The following is a 26,220-nucleotide window of genomic DNA, read 5'->3' on the forward strand; positions in this document are numbered from 1 at the left end:
AAATTCAAATAAAATTACAATCACAAAAACAGAAAAAGTTCAAACAAATGTTAAATAAAATAAGCAATACTCAACAAACAAAAAAACACAGTAAGCAGCAGCAAGGACCAATTAACAAAAGAATCTTCTCATTATTAATGAAATAATAAATACGAGCCCATACACTGGCTCTTCCAACAAATAAACATCCACAAACAATCCCTGATCCTCGAGGACGTCCATCGAACACTGCGGGAACAACAACGCCAGTGTCGATACAGCAGCCACTTTGCTGCTACCGAAGAATAACTCTTCAAATCCATCTCGACCTCGAGGACTAGGTTAAGGACAAGTCACCACCAACTAGGAGACACTCCAAAGCTGGGTCTGCTGCTCCTTCTCGACTGCATCACGAGAAACGGTCCCTCTGGCTTCCCAAACCTGACTAAAGCTTGTCACTCACAACGTGACCAAAGTAAACAAAGACCCCCACCTTAACAAAGAAAAGGGCAGTTACAAAAAATAATTGAAACTAGGTTGTTTCACAGTCAAACAACCTAACAGGAGCTTTGCGAGCCGAGGACGCAACTAGATCGTGGGTGTCCTTCTGAACTAAAGTTAAGGCAATTTCCTTTACCAAGACTTCAGGAAACAGGCACTTGGAAAGGGGAGCAAAGAGTAGCTCAGATCTTTGGCATGGCGTCACTCCAGCAGACAGGAAAGAACATAGAGACTCTCGCTTCTTCAGGACTCCGGACGTGAATGAGGCGGCTAGCTCGTTGGACCCATCACGGACGGCCTTGTCCATGCAGGACATAATGAGCAAGGAAACATCCTTATCTGCAGAAGAGATTTTCCTGCTCAGGGCTCCTAAGCACCAGTCTAGGAAGTTAAAGACTTCGAAAGCCCTAAATATACCTTTAAGAAGGTGGTCCAGGTCCGATGGTGACCAACAAATCTTTGAGCGTCTCATGGCAAGGCGGCGGGGAGAGTCTACAAGACTTGAGAAGTCGCCCTGGGCAGAGGCAGGAACTCCCAAGCCGAGAACTTCTCCCGTGGCATACCAGACGCTCGATCTAGACGAGAGTTTAGATGGGGGAAAGGCAAATGCTGTCTTTCCTAAACTCTTCTTAGTCTCTAACCAATCTCCCAACAGCCGCAAAGCTCTCTTGGATGAGCGAGAGAGAACGAGTTTAGTAAAGGCAGGTGCGGTAGCAGGCACGCCTAATACAAACTCTGACAGCGGCGAACGAGGAGCCACAGAAACAAAGTGGTCAGGGAACAACTCCTTAAATACAGCCATGACTTTTCTAAAGTCCAATGATGGTTGAGTTGCCTTAGGCTCGTCAAGTTCTGAAGGTTGATCCTCTTGTGGTTCAGCAACGTCCTCATCTGATAGTTCCTCATCCGAAAACTGATGAGGAAATGGCAAAGGAGTGGGCAACGTTTGGCTCGCTGAGTCCGGTCGCACTGGTGCATGCGTGACGGAGCCGGACGCAGCGTCATGGAACTGCTGCACAGTCTGTGAACTGTCAACAACCATGGGTGTGCGAGGACGCACAGCGTCCACCCGAGACTGTTTAGACCGTCTGGGTTGTGCAGTCAACACCATACCGGGTTGCGGAGGTTGACGCACCGCGTCAAAACAAGTCACCTCTGATGGTTGCTGAACGTCCTGAACGTCAACAACCACCTCCGTGCGTCGCCTAACGTCAACGTGCGGCTGGCAACCCACACTGGGTCGCATCGGTGGAGGTACAACCCCAACTGGTAGACGCGAGAAAGTTACCTCAGCGTCAACAGGACGCACAACAGACCGCTTGGATGGTTGTTGGCCAGAAGGTTCAGCAGCAACCTTCTCCGCATTGAAGTCCTCCATCAAGGACGCAAGCTTGGACTGCATGTCCTGCAGCAACACCCATTTAGGGTCTACGGCAGCAGGTGCGGCAACAGACGGGGTGAGCGACTGAGGCGGCATCGCTTTGCCTCTCTTAGGCGGCGAGCAGTCATCAGATGACGGCAACGAGTCCGAACTGACCCAGTGGCTACAACCGGGACGTTGGACTTGTCCTGAAGGGACCGACTTACGCTTCAAAGGTCGTGAGACCTTGGTCCAAGGTTTCTTACGAGAAACACCTTCGGACGACGAGGTAAAAACGGGCTCTCTCGTCTTACGTTGGTAGGGGCGATCTTGGGGAGATACGCCTGATACCATAGAGGGAACGTCTGTTCGCTGATCAAGGCCTCTCGAACCCATGAGTCGTACGACATTGCTTCTCCCCTGGGCTTGGGAGCTTGCAAGAGGTCCCGGACTAGGAGGACGACAGGCACAAACAGACGAACCCTCAAGCGCAACACTGTTCACAACACTTTGAGAAACACTAGGCACTTTAACACTTCCCGTGGCACTTTGGCACTTTAGTTCCTTTACGTCCGCCATGAGTTGATTGCGGTCACTTGCAAGGGACTCAACTCTCTCCCCCAAAGGCATGGATAGCACGCATCATGTCTGCCATCGATGGTTCCTGAGTGCTAGGAGGGGGGTTAGGAACAACCACTACAGGGGAAGGATTAGGTTGAGGGGCATGTGGAGAGGAAAAATCTACCGACCTAGAAGAACTTCTCCTTACCCTATCTCTCTCTAGTCTGCGTGTATACTTCTCAAATTCGATAAAATCGAATTCCGAAAGGCCCACGCATTCCTCACACCGATCTTCCAATTGACAGGTTTTACCCCGACAATTGGAACAAACAGTGTGAGGGTCGAGAGAAGCCTTTGGAAGACGCCTATGACAGTCCCTAGCATTGCATTTTCTGAACTTGGGAACTTGTGAAAGGTCAGCCATTTTGAATTGGTCAAGGGAAAATTCCAAAAAACGATCTAAGTCATCAACAATTAATCCGATACAAAAAAGAGTTCAAGGATTTATTTGAAGAAAAACACCTGTACTGCGAAAGCTCGAACCAAATTAAAGTACTTCACCAAATATGATGGGAAAAACTCCAGGTTTCAACAGTGAGTAAAGTACGTCTTGTCGACACGTCGACAGAGAAGAAATTGGGTCTTTGTTTACATCGAGTATGGTATCTGGCCGACAGTTGGCGCTGGTGGGCACACCCGCAACCTGTATAGCGATCGCTGGCGAGTTTTTACTGTTTTTTGTCTGTCGAGCAACAGAGTTGCAGCTATTATATATTCACCGGCTAAGTTAAATATTTAAAACTAGTTATTCACCTTCATAAAGGAATTCAAATTGCTCCAATGATTGCTTATATTTATAAAAAAAATTTTGGGGCTTGCCTCGCTCATCACTGGTGCTCTCGTACTTCGGCAAGAAGCAAAATGTTAACCATTGGCTTAAAAAGTTTGGGAATCCCTGGTCTAGTCCCTAGTGACATTGGATGGCATTCTCAAACATTGTCAATAGACTGGAAATGGGGAGCAGAAACTAAGTTTCTTGTTCAAGTGAATGGCAAACCAGTCTGGCTGTGGTGCATTTTAACAATCAATATTATCATTACTATTATTATTAAATTGCCAATGGACTGGAAATAGGGAGCAGATACTAAGTTTCTTGTTCAAATGAATGGAAAACCAGTTAGGTTGCGGTGCATTTTAACAATCGATATTTTTATTATTATTATTATTACTACTAGCTAAGCTACAACCCCAGTTGAAAAAGCAGGATGCTATAAGCCCAAGGGCTCCAACAGGAAATAATAGACCAGTTAGGAAAGAAAATAAGGAAATAAACTATATGAGAAGTAAAGAACATATCAAAATAAAATATTTCAAGATCAGTAACAACATAGTATAATTTGCCGATTTCTAATGCTAAATTTCACATTATGACTTGCGTTCTTTTTTAATTTCTAATATGGTGCTCTATATACTAAAAGATGTCTTAAATAATCCTGCTTTTCAATGTTGTCTGAACTTCATTTAATCCTTTTTGCACTTTTCTATCATCAATTTAAGGTGTATTCTAACTAGAGCAATTACCGATTGTTTTTATTTTTATTTTGTCCACAGATGTCTACAAGGTGACAACGGTATCAAAAATACTGTATACTCATGTAAAATTAACAATGTATCGTTAATACAGTTTTCTAATTTCTACAGCATTATCAGAAAATTTCTAATGGTAAAGTTCATGTTTTGACTTGTGCTGTTTATGTTACACTGTATTTGGTGATTTGTAACTAAACTTTACATCTTGATTCAAGTTTTTTGGTAATTTTATTACTGTAAATTATTATTATCAATTTCATATGCTTAATTTCATGTTTTGATTAGAGCTTTATAACAATACATCATTTGGCAATTATAACATCAGGTATACCAGTCATGATCACAGTTGTATTGTAAAGTTGATCAGTCGTAAGTCACATAGGTCATAGGTCAACAAGTAACTCTAGTGTTTGTGCTCTCTCTCTTGTGAGTGGAGATGTTTGTTGATGATAGTCGCATGGCAGAAAACGTGAACTTATATAGGATCTCGATTGCACCTTTGATCGTGTTAATGCATGAGGTGGGATCCAGAGGTTCCAGGATAGGAGTTTCTCCTTTTTAACTGCTCTAAGGCACACAATCCTTTCCTAATTGAGTGAAGATAAAGTTGACTTTCAACAAAGTCAACTGTTTGAGGGGAAAGGAATCTTTCGTTCCATCGCAGTAGACCTCCTCTTGTTGCTGGTGGCCGCTCTTCTTCCCGCGTAACGACCTGGCTCAGAATGTTGCTTGGCGGAGGAACTGGGGCCTTTCTTGCTATACGTGTACCTACATTTCATGCGCGGGGTTGCCCAAGCCTAGTTTGTTGAAATGGATCTGGAATCACTCTCATCCTCTAAACAGCTTGAACCATCTTTCTTAATAGGAAAGGGAAATGAGTAACGGAAACTGCTATCCATCTCGTCCTCAGATGGGGAGAAAATCGACACGTAAGCGTGCCAGGCAAAATGATGATGCCTCCTCTTTGTTGTCATTTATCTTGGTTGCACTTTTAAGCAATCATGGGGAATGGTAAGGGTGGCACGCTACTCTCTTCTCTGGGGATGCACAGTATGGGGAAAGGAGGAATCCAACCCCATGGGGAAACAGATTTTGGCATGAGAGGTATCCTGGGCTCCTTCCTTTTGACCTTTATGTCCTGAAAGACCACAGGAGGAGCTAGTGCCAAACATCATAACTTGAGAAGCTGAGGTCATAGTCATAACCTTCTCTCTGAATTGGTGAATGAGCCAGAGTACACACTTACTGAAGAACCCCTGAAGAACCCCTTTTGTCCTTCCAGCTTTTCTTGGGAATTTTGTTCTTGAATTCCCCACTTCGAGGGGGTTCAACACCTGCATAAGTCTCCCCTCCTGAAAACCCACTATGACAAGATAAAGACTCTGAAATCGGAGACCTTCTGGTTGAAAGAACCAGATTACCTTGAGTGCCCTCTCTCTCGCTGAAGGGCCTCACTACCAACGGGGACCCTCGGGTTACTTTACCTTGAACACCACGTTGGCGCTTGGGGACTAACAATCCCTGAGCTCTCCACCTGAGAGGTAGAGGAAACACACACATGGAACCAGGAACTCCCCCCCGAGAGGTAGAGGAGACACAAAAGTGGAATCAATTCCTGGTGAAGAGAGAAAGGGGTCGGTAGTACCTCTGCAATCTTGGAAGGGGAGCAATCCCTTTTTGACTAACACTGGCCAATTTTTTACTTTTGGACCAGTGGCAGAGAAGGAACACAGTTGACTCTTTCCTGGAGTGCAGGCCAAGAGGAGGTCAACTTCATGGCGACCCATGAAAGTGCCGCAATATGACAAATTCGAAGATAATTTGTATTTTTCCTAACCATACAAACCTTAGCTATTTACAAAGGGTTATTACTTTTAGCGCAGCTGAAATGGCGAGCCATTAGAATTTAACGAGGGTGTATTACCCCCGCGCTAGTTAGCGGGGGGGTAGGGGAGTGGTAGCTAGCTACCCCTCCTCCCCCTCACACACAGGTGAATACTCACTTTCACTTAGAGGTAGGACTTGTCTTGGGGGACAGGGCTGGCGGGCAAATATGTGTAAATAGCTAAGGTTTGTATGGTTAGGAAAAATACAAATTATCTTCGAATTTGTCATTTGTTCCGTAACCGAAATACAAACCACGCTATTTACAAAGGGTGACTTATCCCTTAGGAAGGGTGGAAAGTCCCCAGCCATACTGGCTTTGGCTTTACCCGGGGACTCAGAATCCGAGTGAGTCGCACTCGAGAAAAGGAGTCCCTGCACCTCACAAGTTCCTTGCACCGCAAGGAACCATGTGGCCTACGTAAGCTTGTGTGTGAAGGAAGAAGTGTGACCCGTCCTAGGCAGTTGACCTGGAGTTCCAGAAGGAACTCTGGGTTAGGACGTTCCCAATACCACCTCGTCAGGGTATGGGGGACGCGACAGTATTGACTCAATACTCGGAACACAAGGAAGCATGGTTTACCTGCAGAGGTTCGAGGTCAGCTATGCAGAGACCAGGATGCTGCTTCCCCGTAGAGGGGATGATGAAGAAAGAAGTAAGGGCCAGACATACTTCTTTCGTTCATGCAGACTAAAACCTGATAACAATGCCCTCAACCTTCTGCTACCTGTCCAAAAAGGAGCCTGAGGTTAGACCAGCTGTTGTGTAGCCACCACAGAGCGATAGAAAACGTATCGAGACTCCTGTGGGTCACGCCCTGCAGGAAGCGGGCTGCGAAGGTCATCAGACGCTTCCAGACTCCAGCTTGTAGCACCTGCGTCACAGAGTAGTATTACTCGAAGGCGAGGGACGTTGCGATGTATCCAACATCGTGCTGTAGGGCGACGTGACGGGGGAGGGTCTGAAGACATTTCGAGATGAATGTCCTTGAGTCCGGGCTGAAGAGGTATACTGGTGACTCTCCCCCCATGTCCTCCTTGTGTTCCCAAATCGGCTGCAACTGAGGCCAAACTGCAGCTGTTCCCAGCGCTAACCTCTCGATTCCTGTACTGGCAAGAAAGAGAAGGTCTTGGGACATCAGACACAGAATGGAGACTCAAAATCTTGAATGAATCGGACCGAAGGGTCGGGACCCTCAGATTCTGAGTCTAGCCAACAACTCAGGAGCGAGCCTGAATGTTGCCTTCCCCTCTTCCTTAGAAAGGGGGGGAGTAGTAAGAGACCAAGAAGATTGCTTACACACTGGCCGTGGCCAGAGTGAGCAGAAGACCCAAGGCGGAATACAATCCGAGGCCTGTCATAAAAGGGTCTTGAGAAGATCTCTTAAAGGACTAAAAGTCCGAGCCATGCTCCAAGTTGGAGGTCTTCCTCCGACTAGGGCAGGGACGATCGTAGCTTCGCATGAGCGAGGATAGATCCAGCGGGCAGGAAAAAGTTATTCCTTTAAGCCTGAAGGTCAGGGAAAGGCTGAGCGACAGGCTTCATTGCCAAGAGCGGAAAGGAGTTTCCTCCCGCCGAAAGGCAATAAGACCGTTATTGCTGGAGAAGAGGCCTCACGGGAAGAGGTATATCTCCCACGGCACCAACCACCTTAGACTCTTCACTTTGCCTGGGAGACCCCTGTGGATGACTATCGCAGATGACGCGACCTCCGTACCGCGACTGTAGCGGGTTGTCTCTTCTAGAGGAGGAAGCGTAGTGTCTCCAGGCATGAAGCCGAAGCGACGTCCCGGTTCGGGAGAGATGTCGCAGTGTGGTTGCTTGAGTAGTCTGCGCCGTGGGAGAAGCTCTCCCGGGAGTTCCGTCAGGGGAAGCAGAGGGTCCAGAAACCGTTCTGCGCATAGTCCCAGTGGAGCTCTCCCATTGAAAGGTTGACAGACAACCTGGTTTTGTTGAGACCCATTGTCCGCAGACAAAAAGGAGGGAAGACGCAGGCGTCGAAGTTGTCCCACCATCACCGGAATGCATCTTGCCAGAGTCTCGGGGTCTGAGACTGGGGGGAAAACTAGCGGAAGCTTGAGGTTCCAAGCTGTCGCGATCAGGTCCCCCAGACCAGCACTTGCTGGTTACCCAAGGTCAAAGACCCTTAGGTACACTCTCTCTATAAGGCTCTGCTCGGATAGTCTGAGAGAAACATTCCCCTGCCTGGAATGAGAGAGCCGATGGTGGAATTGAGAGAATCTCAATCATCCCGGTATCTCTACTGCAAGATGTGAAGGTGTGAAAATGCGTCCCCTGCTGGTTAGCATGAAGTCGACACGCAACGGGGCGACTTGGCAGGAGCGGTAGGATCTGAAGAGGGGCCAGACTAAGGCCCTTAAGCCTGCCTGAATGATGGAGAGGTATCCTTCAGGTCTTGACCATAGGCCTGGACCGGAACATGCCCCCCCCCCTTTCCTTTGACGAGTCCGAGAACCGCATCAAGAATGTGGGGAAAGGACGAGAATATCCACTACCATCAAGAGGCTCCATAGGTCAACACCCATTGCAGGTTTAATAGTTCCGCTGGTCCCATAGGGCCAGGGAGTCCGGTTAAACATTGCCTGAAGCCACCGGAACTTGGATCGCCCCACATGGAACTTATCCTGAGGCGACCGTTCGGACTATAAACGGGTCAATGAGGAAAGAAGAACTAGGAAACGTTCCAAGGTAGGGCTGAAAACTCTGCTTGACTGAGAACAGGTACTGCGACTCTCCTCAGTCTTGCCACAGTCAACCGAAAGGAAGGCTCGGAGGATGTGGTAACAGAATCTGGCGTCCCCAGGTGGTCACCCATCCAAGTACCGACGTTGCTTAACCTCGCTGGACGGACGAGAAGCGGGGTTTCCAACGTGGTAAGGCGGTTGACTCAATATCATGGCCAGATACTCCAGATGTTGAGGCAGAGGAAGAGAAGGCTCCAAGCAAAATACCATGAGCCCACACTCATGGTCAGCATTCGGAAGCTTTTCCCAGCGCTGAAGAAGGTCGAAACCCGAGCCTACCGGAGTTGACCAGCCCTCCAAACAGCAGAGGAGGCGGAAGTCTGCACCTGAGCGGCCAAGAGGAAGGCAGGGAGAGTTCTCTGGGGAAACAAACCTGCTATGCCACGGCGGGATAGCCACACTGCATCATAAGCAGGAATACTTGCAGTTTAGGCTGAATTCGACGAGCACCCTGGAAGATGGATGGAATGGAAACTGAAAGTACCCGTCCTTCCGATCCAGGGTTAAAGGAGTCCTGTCGCCTCGTTACCAGTCTGATCGATTCTGCTGGTCTACGCTGGCCAAAGTTTGTTCGACAAACTTGATCAGGGCTGAGAGGTCGACTATGGACATCCCCTCTCAGATCCTTCCTTACAAGAAAGGATCGACTGAGGGGGCCGGGGGTGAAGCCGTCGATGATCCTAAGGAAGACCTTCGCCTAAGGTATGGATCATTCTGCCCAACCGGGCAACTCTGCTGATGCTATGGCATAGAGGTTCAGAGACACTGAATTCGCTGACAGAGACGGCAGGCGCGATATCCTTGGCTACTCACAGAGATTGTGCGGGAATGGGCATCGGGAAGCTGTCATTCGGATGAGTAACCTTAAGCATCCTCCCAGCGAAAAAACCTGCAATCCTAGAGTTCGTGAACTCCTTTTAGGACTATGCCCCCCCGGGGGAGTCTCCCGTGCCATCTGTTCCTGACAGGAGGAAACTGCAATTGGACACCTTGTCCCAGTTGTCGTAGCCGATAACTTAGGCCGACGTGGTTGAAAGAAAAGGGAGCTGGAGCCCTGCAGAGTCTGGAAGAAAGCGCCTTGGAGGAGTGAAACCGGAAGTCGATTTACTCCGCACAGCAGATGTTTAAGTCTCTGTCCTTGGGCAAAGACAAAACTCTTCTCAAGGATGGAAGGGTGTCTGAGGTCGTTGACCTCCACAGATGAGACACCCGAAGGAAGCCTTCAGTCAGTGCGTCCAGATGGTACAACATCGAGCTTGTCCGCAAGTAGATACTTAACGACGAAAGGCCAAGGTGCCTGAGCTCGAGAGGAGGAAAGTACCCTTGATCTTCCTGTAGCTTCCTTGAACCAAACCTCGGGCCGTAACCGAGGAGGGAAAGAACCTGGTAAGCTCCCAGAGGAAGAGGTAAGCAGTCACCCCTTGTCCGATGGAGAAATCTTCAACGGAAAGCCCCCCCGCCAAAAATCCTTCCAGGGCGGGAGAAGGAGAGAGTACTCGTGCAGGAGAGGGGACCCTCGAGACCGACCTCTTGGGAACCAACTTCGCCCTGGGGGAAGTCACCACGAAGTCCACTCCTCTCTTTCTCTTCAGCGTAGGAGAGACAGCCGCTGGTTTGTTACCCTGGCCGGTGAGTGCTGGTTTCATAACCCTCATTAACGCCCGTGCCAGCGGATCAAACCATGTCTGCTGCTCCAAGGACACAGAGTCCGAAATCCTCGCTAAGGTGAAAGGGATCGGGCGATCCTTTGGAGAGGACACGACGGTTCCTGCCTGAAAAGAAGGTGGGAAGAATGCTGTACTGACCTGTCTTCGTCCTGCACTACCAACCTGTGCTTGGATGGAGGTGATCCCGAGTGCCGCCTAGGAGCACGCGTCCCTGCTGCTACCACCGGCTGTGGAATTCGCCGCGAACTATGGTCGCGCGAGGGCGAACGGTCGCGCAAAGGCGAATGGTCGCGCGGGCGCACAGGCGAGCGGTCGCGCGGGCGCGCAGGCGAGCGGTCGCGAGGGCGCGCAGGCGAGCGATCGCGCGGGCGCGCAGGTGAGCGATCGCGCGGGCGCGCAGGCGAATGGGCGTGACGGCGAGGGATCGTGCTGCCGCGTAGGTGAAGAAGATCGCTGGCGGTAAGCGATGGCGAGCAGCATGTGTAGGTGAATGATCGCGTGATAGGGTGCGATGGTGATCAGCATCCGCAAGAGGGCGAGCGTTCAGGGTTGTGCGATGAGGAGCAGCATGCGTAAGCGGGCAATCGTGCAGGGTTGTGCGATGGCGAGCAGCATGCGCAGGTGAATGATCGCGTGAAAGGGTGCGATGGTGATCAGCATCTGCAGGAGGGCGATCGTTCAGGGTTGTGCGATGAGGAGCAGCATGCGTAAGCGGGCAATCGTTCAGGGTTGTGCGATGGCGAGCAGCATGCGCAGGTGAATGATCGCGTGAAAGGGTGCGATGGTGATCAGCATCCGCAAGAGGGCGATCGTTCAGGGTTGTGCGATGAGGAGCAGCATGCGTAAGCGGGCAATCGTTCAGGGTTGTGCGATGGCGAGCAGCATCCGCAGTTGAGGGTCGCGCGATGGCGATCAGCATCCGCAGTTGAGGGTCGCGCGATGGCGATCAGCATCCGCAGTTGAGGGTCGCGCGATGGCGATCAGCATCTGCAGTTGAGGGTCGCGCGATGGCGATCAGCATCTGCAGTTGAGGGTCGCGCGATGGCGATCAGCATCCGCAGTTGAGGGTCGCGCGATGGCGATCAGCATCCGCAGTTGAGGGTCGCGCGATGGCGATCAGCATCTGCAGTTGAGGGTCGCGCGATGGCGATCAGCATCCGCAGTTGAGCTAGTAGCTGGCGAACCATGTTCCTTCAGAAGTGTTGGAGAACGTTGGCGTGCCAGCTGTAACACACGTGGGCGATCCGGAGATCGCTGGCGAGCTGATGATCGCTGACGAGCTGACGATCGCTGGCGAGCTGATGATCGCTGACGAGCTGATGATCGCTGACGAGCTGATGATCGCTGACGAGCAGAAGGCTACGCGAGGAAGCCTGCGCAAAGAAGAGTCCTTGACCCCGACCTGAACCGAAGTTCTAGATCGCGAGGGCGAACGTGGGCGCACAGGGCACGTAACAGGAACCGCAGGGAAGATCATCTTGAAAGCGCTGACGAACAGGAGAGCGCTGACGAACAGAAGGGCGCGCAGGGAAACCCTGACACGCAAGGGAAGAACCCCCGTGGGGGCAACCCTTTGCCCCGAAGGGATCGTTGTCCGCCGGGAGACTGATGTCCGTCGGAAGACCGCTGTCCGTCGGGAAGACCGTTGTCCGTCGGGAAGACCGTTGCCCGTCGGGAGACGAGATTAGACTGCTGTCCATCTGCACCAAGACGGAAGATCGAGAAAAAGAAGTTGTAGGCTGCAAACGGAGATTCAAAAAGGCGCCTCAAGCACCCTTATAGGGAGATGAGAGGCCCTTACGACGAGGCGGACGGAGGGCCTTACGGCGAGGGAGGCCAACAGCAACAGAAGAAACCTCCGAAGAGGAGTCTCTATGAGTGTACTCTCTCGCGAACGACAGAGAAACACTTCGTGGAAGAGACTGGTCAGCCAGTGACCTAAAAGGGGCAATCCTCCGAAGAGGAGCCCCTGCAGTTGCCCAGCCCCTTGAGCGAAACTGCAGGTGCGACCGCTCAGCACCAAGAGCATAGTCGCACGAAAAAAAAAAAAGGCAAGAGAAGAACCCCCCAAAAGAGGAAAAGCTCAAGCCTGGACAGGAAAAAACTTCCCTCGGAAGGAAAGTTATCCGCCCAAGGAGGCAAGCCTCCTGACTGTTCTAAAATGAACTGGAGAGCTGTCCGTCGACACGGGAGTACTACCAGTAGAAGGAGACACGCCCCTGACGACAATACAAGGGGGGAGGCAGCAACAGCCGAATCCCCAGGACTCAACCAGACAGCTCACACCGTTGCTATATTACAGAAACGAACTAGATCGGTAACTGTAAAAAAATAAAACAAATAATATTAGTACACATTCATTCCCCCGGGAAGGCTCCGAAGAGGAATCCCGAGGAAAAGGAACAAGAATTACACAACAGGCACGTGCCCTCACAACCACTTACACTCGCGGAAGGAGAGCTGTAACCAAAACAGAATTATAACAATTATAATTATGTAACTATGTAATTATGTAATTAAAAAAAGAATGAACACTAAAGAAAAAAACGAAAACCCCGAAAGGAATCGTTCTACAAGCTGAAAAATTAACAACTACAATTAGATTCATAAACTAATTGAGACAAAATGTACGGCGTAGCCACCCCACCCACACGGGAAGGAAGCTACAAGGGCGTAGTAAAACATAGTAAAAGGGTGAACGACCTCAAGAGAGAGAGAGAGAGAAAGACCGAAGTCAAACTCGATCGCAACCCATAAAATTAGGCCGTGGTGGCCTAACTGCCGAGGCCTCCACGTAGATATCGTACACTACACACACACATCTGAAAAGGAAACTTACTTATTTCTATACTCAAATATATATACAAACATGAAAACATGTTTACATATATATTGAGTAAAAGAAAAGTAAGCGATTAAGTAAAGACAAAACAGACAATGGCTGCCAAGCGAGGACCAAGACAGAGACGTCTGTCACAGTCCGAGCCAAAAGTGAAAGTGAGTATTCACCTGTGTGTGAGGGGGAGGAGGGGTAGCTAGCTACCACTCCCCTACCCCCCCGCTAACTAGCGCGGGGGTAATACACCCTCGTTAAATTCTAATGGCTCGCCATTTCAGCTGCGCTAAAAGTAATAACCCTTTGTAAATAGCGTGGTTTGTATTTCGGTTACGGAACAAGTTGGTTATTACAGCCGGGGCACTAATGAATCTTGCAGGACTACTCCACAAAAATCACAAAGAAAGGAACCGCATAAATGCAAACACCAATACACCAAGAGAAGCAAAAAGAAAAACACACAAGAACACAACACAGGTCACCTCAGCTTGCGGGAAGTGTCAGTTTGGTCGAGTCAACGGCTTGGACTAGAATGTAAAATTGGGCCATGTGAAAGACCTGGCTAATGCCCCTTAACCCTACCACTTCTGCTACTCTCCTACACACGATACTATGTTTTTCTTCAAGCAGCGTCACTGAAGATAAGAGCATACATCTATTTAAGAGGACAAGGTTTTGATTTTGTATTGCAACTAACAGCCAGGTGAGAATGCTAGAAGTAGATCTGTGATATCAAGCAGTTAAATATAAAGTGGCTAATCAGTGTGCTGGCAAAAGGGCGGGGGCTTTCCAACCATACACCAATAACTACTGACACCTCGTTATAAATCATATTATAGGGCGAAGGTTTGTATTTGCAAAGGAACAAATTATTTTATGCAATTCATAATTTTCATTGAAGGTGCAAGCAATAACAGTGAGGGAAAATAAACGTACCTTAGTATTGAATAAAATTCTATTTTCATTTGGGATCATCTGGGCACCCAATAGTTGTGTATTGCCAGAATCAAGGAATGAATTAAGGTTTTCATCATCAAGAGATGCAGCCAATGACTCGGTTCCCAATGGGATTTTGAAGTAATTGCCTGAAAAAAAGATCATTATAGTAAAATAACTTTTGTAGATCAAATCATTATAATATAAGTTGCAGGCTACTGTACAGTACATACAAAAAATTCTACTGAAAAAAAATGTACATATATAAGCGCCCACAAAATCCTACAAATTGCATTGTCTTAGAAATAAGAGTGAGACTACATTTACCAAGCCAACATATCCTTACTTTTTAAGGATTTTGTCCTATGTAAGACACTGATTAGTTAAAATCCTTACCCAGAGGGTGACTGTAATCAATTTGTACCAAAAGATATATAGAACCCACCACTATTCTTGTCATGTTCTGAAACTGAACACTGAAATATAAAGATTTTAAAGTACCGGGTAATTTGTATTTTTCCTAGCTATACAGACCTGAGCTCTTCAAAATAGGGAAATGTCTTCAGTGGAGCTGGAACAGCAGTTGAATTTGTTAAAAAAGTAGTTAACAACAGGCGATGAGGATGGTCAAGTAGCCCCGCCCCAGCTTGTTGGAAGCTCTTCACTTTTGACCGTCGGTTAAAATTGAGAAGGGTGGTTGAGGTGGGAAGTTTAAGTTTATAGGACTCGGCTTTATATAGCAAAGAAATATACAAATAACTTTAATTTGTTATTTTTTCCTACATGTAAACATACTTTTCATCCTTTAAAATAATCACTAATCAATTGGTGGATCAAAATCCCCCAAGAAAAGAACTAATTGGTTCTTTTTCTCCACTGGAACTGTCAGGCTGCCTGGTCCCATATGGAAGGAAAAGAGATGACTCTAGCAACCACATATTTATCTATCATAGGAAGGAATAGGTTGATTGGGCCTGGCCTCTACAAGAAGATTGGTACATGGTCAAAAGAGGGATCCTTGCCCCTGAATGGGTTAACAGTCTAGAATAATATACCAAGCATATGATAATTAACAGGCTGGTATATATTCCCCTATGCTCCCACTTGTCCAATGAGGATGGGGGAAATCATTTTCTAGATTCCAATGAATGGAGCTTAGAAGTGTAGTTTACCAGCATCAAATCAGATCCATCGAGTAACGCTTTAACCCCAAAAGATGGGAAAGAAAAAGTGAAGGCTAAGAGCCAGTCATTCTACCTTAAAATCCAGACTTCGATCTAACAGTTACCATAAAAAATATGCTTCCTCTCCCATGTGGGAGCTGGCCTGGTTAAACAACTACTTGAGCTCCCCCCACAGGAATAAGTATGGTGTTGAGAGACTTGTGGCTAAACTTCCAAACGTAGAAGGCCGTGAAGGTTGTTTGGCATTTCCACATGTCAGCCTTCAACACCTGACTAACTGCAAGATTCCTCTAAAAGGCTAGGGTGGGAATTATACCCCTAATTTCATGAGCCTTAGTCCTAGCTGGTATTCCGACCCTCTTAGCAGGTATTAGATTAAAGTAAATTAATTATAATTTGATTATAAGTTGTTAATACTTTTCCAACCTTTTGATCTTGCTTTAGTTTTTAGTTTATTAATAAGCCAGCGTCATTCTTAGTTTGATGAACTCTGTAGAGAGTCATATGACTTCTCAGTTTTGTTTTTGTTTACCACCTTCTCCCCCGGTATTAGTGAACTACTGAAGTGCCTTACTAACGATCGCTGTTTTTCTCTCCTATGAGCTGTGTTGACTCGAGTGAAAGGCTTGATCGTATGGTGGTGATAAGTGACAGAGTTAGTTCGAGTTCCTACTCACAGTCTGACGCTTTGCCACTTCATCTTGGTGACCTTTGGAGTTTTTGCAGCACTTCCTTCGCTACTTTGTGTGTGGTCGCTGGTGTTTGTCACCCGCGACATTCATCAGCCACGTCCCTTCCCTCGTTCGTCGGAGGATTTGCGAACGAGTTGGCCCGTTTCTACCGAGAACGGTGCGGTTTGCGACGTGCGAGATCCGTTGAAGTCCCGGATTCTCGGAGGCTACCACCCTTGGCGTTCCTGTGGCATTTTGGATTGCCTTCGGGCATTGCAGCTTGATCTAGTTGACCTGCTCATCAGCGTCAGTGAGTTCTTGGAACTCGTGGAGATACGTAGGGCGGCATACTACAGGTATGAGATATTTTTATTGTTATTTACGACGATCGTGGATCGCCGAATACCTGTAGGTGTGCACGCCCTTGTTTGCAGTACGGTCTTCTGGATCTTGTATGGCCTGATGGGACAATCTGCCGAGGTTTTTGTGATGATTCCCTTTGTGTGTTTTGTAAGATAATTATTTTCCTAATTCACTGTTTATTAAGTTAAGCTTAACGTTTAAGTTAGTTTGTTTGTGCTAGGTAGGATTAATGTTAAGTTTCCCACTTATGTTCTCTTTCTTCCTTCTACCTATCTTAGTTTGTTAGGTTAGTTTTTCTGGCCAGTGATTTTGAAAGGTAGCTGCCTGAAATGTTGTATTTAAAATCTTCCTATTTCTTAGCCTAGGGATTAACTTAGTTGTAGGTGATCTTTTAAAGATCTTAAGGTTGGTTTTCCCTCAATTTGTACATTCATTAATTTTGTTTATTATCATTACCAACCATTACTTATATTTGTTTTGTTTGTGAATAAATATTGTAACTTTTATTGAGGTGTTTGTTCTTTTGTTCCCGAGTTGCTGTGTTACATTTTTACTGACCGCAAATTCTGAATAAAAAGAACCCTTGAAATTACGGCCGTAAATACGGCCATAACAATCTGGCGACCTTGCCAGGATTTGCGCTCGGGTGTACACAGTAGTTGGGACTTTGGAACGCTCTTCAGTGGGGGTTATAGTATTTATTTTTTCTTTTGGAAATACCTTTCCCTCCTATCACTATGGCTAATTTAGAAGACTTTGTGTTTAGTCCTGCAGAGTTCTTAGGGTCTGCCGACTGTATTAGTCATTTACCAATACTAGGTAAGGAATATCTGGTTAGTTGTGCTAGATGGTTGGGTATTCCTTTCAAAGGGACTGATACAAAGAGGAAATTGCTTATAATGGTAAAGAACTGTGTCATGCAAGGTTTGGCTGAGGCTGAAGGGTTACTTGGTGAAAATATTAGTGATAGAGGTAGTGAATTAGGAAATGATGATAGGGTAGTTGCAGATGATAATGACATTAGTGGTGGTGCAGGTTTTTCGTTATTTGATGATCCTCCTCAGACTGGAGTTATTTATGAAGGTCCGGCCAATTTGCTGCCAAAGGGAAATATATCCACAAACCCTTTCTTGTCTGAAGAGAATTTAGGGCCAGCAGTTCCTACTGTTCCTGTAAATTCTAATTCCAAGGAAATTCAGGAATATGATTTAATTTGTAAAAGGATAGAGTTGTTGAAATTGGAACATGCGGAGAACGAGAGGGTGAGGAGGCATGAGATAGAGATGGCCAACATTAATTTGGAAATGGCTAGGTTACAGGGGGCTCCAAACCAATTTAGTACCCCACGAGGTAGCCAGCCTGAAAGGTTTAATATTGGGGCTGCATTAAAATTGGTCCCCATTTTTGATGAAAGAAATGTTCCAGAATTCTTCAAGGCCTTTGAGAGGGTGTCTACACGATTGTCTTGGCCACCAGAGATGTGGACGGTGCTAATCCAGTGTAAATTGGTAGGCAAGGCAATCAGGGTATATAATGCCTTGGAGGAAGGGATAGCCAGGGATTATCACAAGGTAAAGGCACTAATTTTAAAAGCGTATGACTTGGTCCCTGAGGCATACAGATTAAAGTTTAGGAATTTTAATAAACATCCTTCCTTATCGTATGTAGAATTTGCCAGGTTCAAGGAGGAACAGTTTGACGACTGGTTGAAAAGTCGTCAAGTTGTCACTTTTTCTTCCTTGAGAGAACTAATGCTTTTGGAGGAGTTTAAGAAATCTTGCTCCAAAGAACTAAGAATTTATTTGGAAGAAGTGAAGGTCACTAATTTAGGTAAGGCAGCTCAAGTGGCTGACGAATTTGTCTTGACTCATAGAACAGGTTCCGGCAATTTCGTCAGCAAAGATAAAAGTAATAATGTAGTAGAGTCAGCGAATTTTCATAAAGGAGTAAGAGGTGATAATAATAAGCCTAAGAATTCAGTGGTTCAAAATAATTTCCATGCTAGTAACAATGGAAGATTCACGGGTAAACCTGGTACTCGTGTATTTTCCAATGGAGGTAGTACTGGAACGAGAAACAATGTGAAGACTTGTTTCTGGTGTAAGAAACCCGGTCATTTCCAAGCTCAATGTCAAGCCAGAACAGATTATCTTAAAAAAAATAATCCTGTGGCTTTAATGCCAAGTACATCTCCTGATGTAAAATTACCCATAATTAGTAGTGATAGTGGTAGTAATTGTACGCCTGGGGATGGAAATAATAATCCACAGGAATGACTGAAGTATGATAAATACATATGGCCTGGTAAAGTAATATATAATTCTGTCATTATTGATGTTAAGTTCTTGAGAGATACAGGGTCTGCTCGTTCGTTAGTGCTGGAAAGCAGTTTGAAGGGTTTGGTGAAGTATTCAGGGAACTTTATTGTTCTGGGAGGTTTCCCGAACACAATAGTTTCGGCTCCTTTAGCAGAGGTAATGTTGTCATTCCCTGGGTATTATGGAAAGATCGAGTTGGCCGTTGTTGAGAGTCTTCCTATAGCCGGTATTAATGGCATATTAGGAAATGATATGGTTAATAGTGATGGCCAGGAATTATTTCCAATATTGTCAATCAATAAGTGTCCAGTGGCGGTTACCACTAGAGCGGCAGCAAGAGCTGCAGACTTACTAAATAATGATGAAGAGTTAAATTTGAGTAGTTTAGAGGTAGATGTAGATGTAGGAAGACCCGGGTCAGTAGTAAGTAATGTAGTAAGTAGTGATAATATAATTCCAGATTGGGATCGAACAGCTTTTATTGAAGCCCAGAAAAGAGAGTATAATTTTAATTTGGGTGATACGTCTGACTTGACAAAGCCTCGATTCTGGTTAAAAAGGGGACTGTTATATAGGGTGAGTCGTCCCCTGGTTGCTAATGATCCCCAAATGTCTCGTATTGAGCAAATAGTGGTGCCTTCTCACTTTCAGAGACAAATATTAAATATATCTCATGATGATGCATTCTCTGGTCATTTTGGTGTCTGGAAGACGTTCCGTCGGTTGGCTAAATGTTTTTGGTGGCCAGGAATGAAATCGTCAGTAAAACAATATGTGAAAGAATGTCCAGTGTGCCAAGTGGTAGGTAAACCTAATCAGACAATTGTAAAAGCACCTTTATATCCTATACCAGCTATTGGCGAGCCATTTAGTGAGCTAGTAGTTGATATAGTAGGTCCCCTGCCTAAAACTAAAACAGGTTTTATATATTTACTGACTGTGATGGATCGGGCATCGCGATTTCCCGAAGCCATTCCCATGAAGAAAATCACATCTAAGGCTGTATTTGACCAGTTGGTAATTTTCTTTTCGAGGTATGGAATCCCTCGTAAGATACAAACTGATTGTGGAACTAATTTTACTAGTAAAGAATTTCGAAGTAAGTGTGCAGGTCTGGCCATTCTGCACACTACTAGTGTTCCTTACCATCCAGAGAGTCAGGGAGTGGTGGAAAGATTCCATCAGACTCTTAAATCAATTTTAAGGAGATTTTGCTATGAGCATGGAGAGGAATGGGATAAGGGTCTTCCTTTTGCTCTCTTTGCTCTTAGGAGTCATCCAAATTCATCCACAGGCGTGGCTCCTTTTGAGTTAGTCTTTGGACATAAAATAAGGGGTCCTTTAGAAATTCTATATGAAATCTTGGAGTCCGATCAAATAAAGGAGACGAACGTGGGTGAATTTGTTGATAACCTTAAAGAAAAACTTTCTAGCGCCTGGAAGTTTGCTAGAGAAAATTTAGCTAACTCTCAGGCTGCTATGAAAAGTAATTATGACAAGAAAACTCGAGCACGGTCGTTTGAGCCTGGGGAATTAGTTTTGGTGTTGGGTACTGATTCGGATAACTTCCTTGAACCCAGGTATAAGGGGCCTTGGAAGGTGTTGAGGAAGTTATCCGATCTTAATTATGAAATAGAAGCTCCCGGGACCAAACGAAAGTGTCGAATTTTTCACATTAACCGACTGAAACCTTATGTCTCTAGTAGATCTGATACTTTGGAAACCGGGTATGAATCAGTTTCTTTGGTGGCAGAGGTGCTTCCTGATGGATCTGAGGAAATGATTAATCAAGTACCTTCGGATGCTCTATCTAAGAATGTGCAATGTTTGGATGGGTTGGATGAGCATCTGAAGCATCTTGATCTAAATCAAAGAAGGGAAATGGAAGGTTTAATTCATTCTTTTTCAGATTTGGTTAGAGACTCTCCCGGATTGACTAGTTTAATTGAACATGATGTGGTAGTAGGAGGAGCTTCACCAATTAAACAAAGCCCTTATAGACTAAATCCCACTAAAATGGATATAGTCAATAAGGAAATAGAATATATGTTGAAGCATGATTTGATACAACCTTCTGTTAGTCCTTGGAGCTCCCCTATAGTATTGGTAAAGAAATCCGATGGACAGTATCGGATGTGCGTCGACTATCGTAAGGTTAATACGCATACTAAAAATGATTCCTTTCCCCTTCCTAGAATTGACGACTGCATAGACCGCATTGGTTCAGCAAAGTATATCACAAAATTGGATTTGCTCAAGGGCTACTGGCAAGTTCCTTTGTCGGATCGAGCAAGAGAGATTTCAGCATTTGTCACCCCATTCGGCTTGTATGAATGCAAGGTCATGCCTTTTGGGATGAGGAATGCTGCTTGTACTTTTCAAAGATTAATGAACCGTGTGGTCTGTGGATTAGAAGGTACTGAGATTTACATTGATGATCTTGTTGTCCACAGTAATGATTGGAAAACTCATTTACTCAGATTACGTAATGTTTTTGAAGCTCTCCGTGCTGCGGGTTTAGTCATTAACCTCGCTAAATGCGAATTTGGTAAGGCTAAAGTTGTGTATCTGGGTCATGAGGTTGGTCTGGGTCATATAGCCCCAAAACAGGCTAACGTCGAGGCTATAACTAATTTAAAGAGACCTTGCAATGTCCGAGAAGTTCGAAAGGTGTTGGGTATGATGGGCTATTATAGAAGGTTCGTTAGGAACTTTTCTGACATTGCCCGTCCCCTGAATGATCTTTTACAAAAAAATAAGAAATTCATTTGGACTAGTGATTGTGAAGAAGCATTCATAAGAATCAAGACTATTCTCATGTCTAAACCTATTTTGGTTTCTCCGAATTTTCAAGCTCCCTTTATAATTGCTGTTGACGCTAGTGATATAGGTATTGGAGGAGTTCTCTTTCAAAGGGGTGAAGACAGGGAGGTGTACCCAATATCCTACTACAGCAAAAAGTTGTTAACGGCAGAGCGTAAGTATTCAACTATTGAGAAAGAGGCTCTCGCCCTGATCCGTACCATATCTCATTTTAAACCATACTTAACTAATCTTTCTTTTCCAGTGGAGGTATGGACGGATCATAATCCGTTAGTGTTTATTGAACGGATGAAAGGGTCGAACCAAAGAATTTTACGCTGGGCCTTGCAACTGCAAGAGCTCAACTTGGTAATTAAGCATATTAAAGGATCTGATAATAAGATCCCGGATACCTTGTCTAGGATGTAGTGTTTTTTTTTTTTTTTTTTTTTTTTTTTTTTTGGTCTCCCTGCCTCTTTCGCCCTGCTCGTTCCTCTTTGTGTTCATTTAGAGTGAAAGCAAGTGCTAACTTTATGGTTTATTCCGACATCGTTCCGTTGTTTCGTTTATTTATGCGATATTTTTTTTTTTTGCCAGTGTTATTTTTAGTTTAAGTATTAGCTGTAAGAAATATTCTGTTCTATATTAGTCTTAGTTTCTTATTAGCAGATAGATAGCTCTTTGTGCCATTTATTATGACTTTAAGTTTTAGAAAGGACTTTTGGAATTTCGGAACTTTATCATTTTCTGTGATTTAATACATTTTGCTCTTGGCTTTAGGTTTTTTTTCAGGTTCTGTGTTTAATTAGACTGTTTATATCTTTGTATGTTTGAGTTATATTTAATGCTGACCTTTTTGTTTCAGGATGTGTAATGCACCATTGTGTGTACTGTATTATATAATCCTATGCATGTTTATATTAAGGTTATCTTTACTTTTGAGATTTATTTGATCTTTAGATTTAATTGATTCTTTAGGATGTATAAAAATTTTTACTCTATTTGATAAAAAAATTTTTTGTAGGGGGAGAAAGGTATTAGATTAAAGTAAATTAATTATAATTTGATTATAAGTTGTTAATACTTTTCCAACCTTTTGATCTTGCTTTAGTTTTTAGTTTATTAATAAGCCAGCGTCATTCTTAGTTTGATGAACTCTGTAGAGAGTCATATGACTTCTCAGTTTTGTTTTTGTTTACCACCTTCTCCCCCGGTATTAGTGAACTACTGAAGTGCCTTACTAACGATCGCTGTTTTTCTCTCCTATGAGCTGTGTTGACTCGAGTGAAAGGCTTGATCGTATGGTGGTGATAAGTGACAGAGTTAGTTCGAGTTCCTACTCACAGTCTGACGCTTTGCCACTTCATCTTGGTGACCTTTGGAGTTTTTGCAGCACTTCCTTCGCTACTTTGTGTGTGGTCGCTGGTGTTTGTCACCCGCGACATTCATCAGCCACGTCCCTTCCCTCGTTCGTCGGAGGATTTGCGAACGAGTTGGCCCGTTTCTACCGAGAACGGTGCGGTTTGCGACGTGCGAGATCCGTTGAAGTCCCGGATTCTCGGAGGCTACCACCCTTGGCGTTCCTGTGGCATTTTGGATTGCCTTCGGGCATTGCAGCTTGATCTAGTTGACCTGCTCATCAGCGTCAGTGAGTTCTTGGAACTCGTGGAGATACGTAGGGCGGCATACTACAGGTATGAGATATTTTTATTGTTATTTACGACGATCGTGGATCGCCGAATACCTGTAGGTGTGCACGCCCTTGTTTGCAGTACGGTCTTCTGGATCTTGTATGGCCTGATGGGACAATCTGCCGAGGTTTTTGTGATGATTCCCTTTGTGTGTTTTGTAAGATAATTATTTTCCTAATTCACTGTTTATTAAGTTAAGCTTAACGTTTAAGTTAGTTTGTTTGTGCTAGGTAGGATTAATGTTAAGTTTCCCACTTATGTTCTCTTTCTTCCTTCTACCTATCTTAGTTTGTTAGGTTAGTTTTTCTGGCCAGTGATTTTGAAAGGTAGCTGCCTGAAATGTTGTATTTAAAATCTTCCTATTTCTTAGCCTAGGGATTAACTTAGTTGTAGGTGATCTTTTAAAGATCTTAAGGTTGGTTTTCCCTCAATTTGTACATTCATTAATTTTGTTTATTATCATTACCAACCATTACTTATATTTGTTTTGTTTGTGAATAAATATTGTAACTTTTATTGAGGTGTTTGTTCTTTTGTTCCCGAGTTGCTGTGTTACATTTTTACTGACCGCAAATTCTGAATAAAAAGAACCCTTGAAATTACGGCCGTAAATACGGCCATAACAGCAGGTAAGGCATAATCTACATGGAAAGTCTCAAGAAGCCAGAAAGAGATTGTGTTCCTCACCACCTTTTTCTTTGTTCTGTCAGTGCTAAGGAAGAGTTGCAGATAATCAAGCATGAGATATAGGGTCCTCTTCAGATAACATTACAGAGTTCTCACAGGACAAAAAAGCATCACCTTTTGATCACCACACAAAGCTTCACATAGAGATGGGATGGAGAAATTCTCAAACCTGGGGATGTACACCAATGGATTCTAGGTTTTAGCCATGAACTCTGGCTCAAAACTAAAGGTCACCTCTTTCCCCCTATCAGTGTGGGTGACTACATAAAAGAGAACGTTCAATTTGCCTACTCTCTTTGCCGATGCTAAGGCTAGCAAATAAAACAGTCTTGACAGTCAGATTCCAGTCTGAAATCCTCTCAAAAGCTCGAACGGGATAAGCGAAAGAGCCTTGAGAACGAGGGTCATATCCCATTACATGGGCCTGAGTTCTTAAAACGAGGGTCATACTCACTTCAAGGCCCCGAGGTCCCAAGGTTGGCAGGACTACTCAAAGCTCCTCATAAGCATAGACAACTCCCATGAGGAGGAAGGGTCTATACCCTTCAGATAAAAGACACATTCATGGCTAAGCGGTAGCCTATGACAGCAGCGAATGAGAGGCTCTTCTCTCGGCGAAGGAAAACTAGGAAATATATGATCTATTCTAGAGATGCTCGGACAAGAGAAGTATCCTTACCATGACACCATACATTAATCACAGAAGATGGTTCACTTTCCCTAGTAAATAGCTGCAGAGGACCGTCGCATGCATCCAAACATCTGTGAAATATCTTGCAAAAAGCTTTTTGCTCGTAGGAGATACTGGGTAGACTCCAACCATGAAGTTCCAGAAACTTCAAGGATTGGTGGCACCTTTGAAGATGCAGCTGATAGAGAAGTGTGGACCATTAGGGTAGTTATCTCGGAACCTTAAGTAGAAGTGCTTATAGATTGGGATACCACTCAGCATGTGGCCACCAGGGTCATCTTGATTTCTAGTATAATCAACACTTGGTTGATTATTAGGCAAATCAGGCTCAATGGAGGAAAAGCATAGGAGTCCTGGCTATCCAATGGATGTTGACTTCTTCACTACAAAGAGTTAACTGTACAAGCCCAGAGACGTGTCTTGAGCTACTCGACAGTGTTCTTCGCTTACATCACTTCTACCTGTTGGTAAGACCAGTTGTTATGAACCGCCTTAATGGTTCAACAGGTTCTTTTAAAATACTAAAAGAATTGGGACTGGAATGAACCGATGGACTGCAACAACCAAAGGGGTGGGTAAAACAGAAAACACTCAAGTACCTTATCCTAGTTTATTATACAAAATTTATACAAAAATAAATTATATACAATAATTACAATGAGTACAGGTAATGGGAAGCACAGTGACATAAATAATCGTTACCACAAAACCAGTTAACCTTTAAAATCACAAATACAGTTTACTGAAATTCAAAGTAAATAAAAAAAAACCACAATTAACAATTGTCATCAGCAAAAAAAAAACCAGTAAGACGCAGCCATGAAAAATTAATAAGAGAAACTTCTCATTATTAAACAAATAATAAATACGAGCCCATACACTGGCTCTTCCAACATATAAACATTCATAAACAATCCCTGATCCTCGAGGACGTCCATCGAACACTGCGGGAACTACCATGACAGTGTCGATACGACAGCCACTTTGCTGCCACCGAAGAATAACTCTTCAAAACCATCTCGACCTCGAGGACTAGGTTGAGGACAAGTCACCATCAACTAGGAGATACTCCAAAGCTGTGTCTGCTGCTTTTTCTCGACTGCATTACGAGAACTGGTCCATCTGGCTTCCCAAACCTGACTAAAGCTTGTCACTCACAACGTGTCAAAAGTAAACAAGACACCCGCCTTGACAAAGAAAATGAGGACAGTTAAAAATAAAATGAAACTAGGTTGTTTCAAAGTCAAACAACCTAACACCAGTACTTCTAGTAATGTTGGAGGATTGGACGACAACACTTTTGGTAGGTGAGATAGGGGAGGTGATGGTCCAGATAAACTAGTAACCATTCTTTAGAACAACCACTACCCACGGTTTAGCCCTGTGCTTCTGCCAAGTTATCCAGTGGTAAGACAAGCATCCCTCTATTTTCGGCAGTAGGAGAGGGGAACGCTGGCATTACCGTTTCCTTTTCCCTGCCTTCTTCCTGACACCCTGCTTCTGAAGGACCAGGTTGGGTGGCTTGAAAAAGTTGTGCATGCAAAGGCTCCTATAAGGAAGAAGTAGCGGGCAATCTCAATCTGGGTCTAAGAAAGGACCTCCAGGCAGGTTTTGGATGCATATACCTTTGAAAGGTCAGGGCCCTTAAAGGAAACTGCACATTGGATCAAGAGTTCATCCTGTGAAACAGTTCTCCACGTCTTCTTCGCCAGTTTCTACATAACCCCTCACAA

General features: G+C 44.9%; 1 protein-coding gene across 1 annotated transcript in view; it reads right to left on the reverse strand.

The window, feature by feature from the left end:
- The window catches only part of btv (beethoven), a 231,462-nt gene that overhangs the window by 199,031 nt on the left and 6,211 nt on the right, over window positions 1-26,220 (reverse strand). The window contains exon 3 of the mRNA XM_068355462.1: window positions 14,081-14,229. Within this exon, the coding sequence (XP_068211563.1) occupies window positions 14,081-14,229 (149 nt within the window). The remainder of the gene's footprint in view (window positions 1-14,080; window positions 14,230-26,220) is intronic.

The sequence above is a fragment of the Palaemon carinicauda genome, chromosome 31 (assembly GCF_036898095.1).
Source record: "Palaemon carinicauda isolate YSFRI2023 chromosome 31, ASM3689809v2, whole genome shotgun sequence".
Classification (NCBI taxonomy): Eukaryota; Metazoa; Arthropoda; class Malacostraca; order Decapoda; family Palaemonidae; genus Palaemon; species Palaemon carinicauda.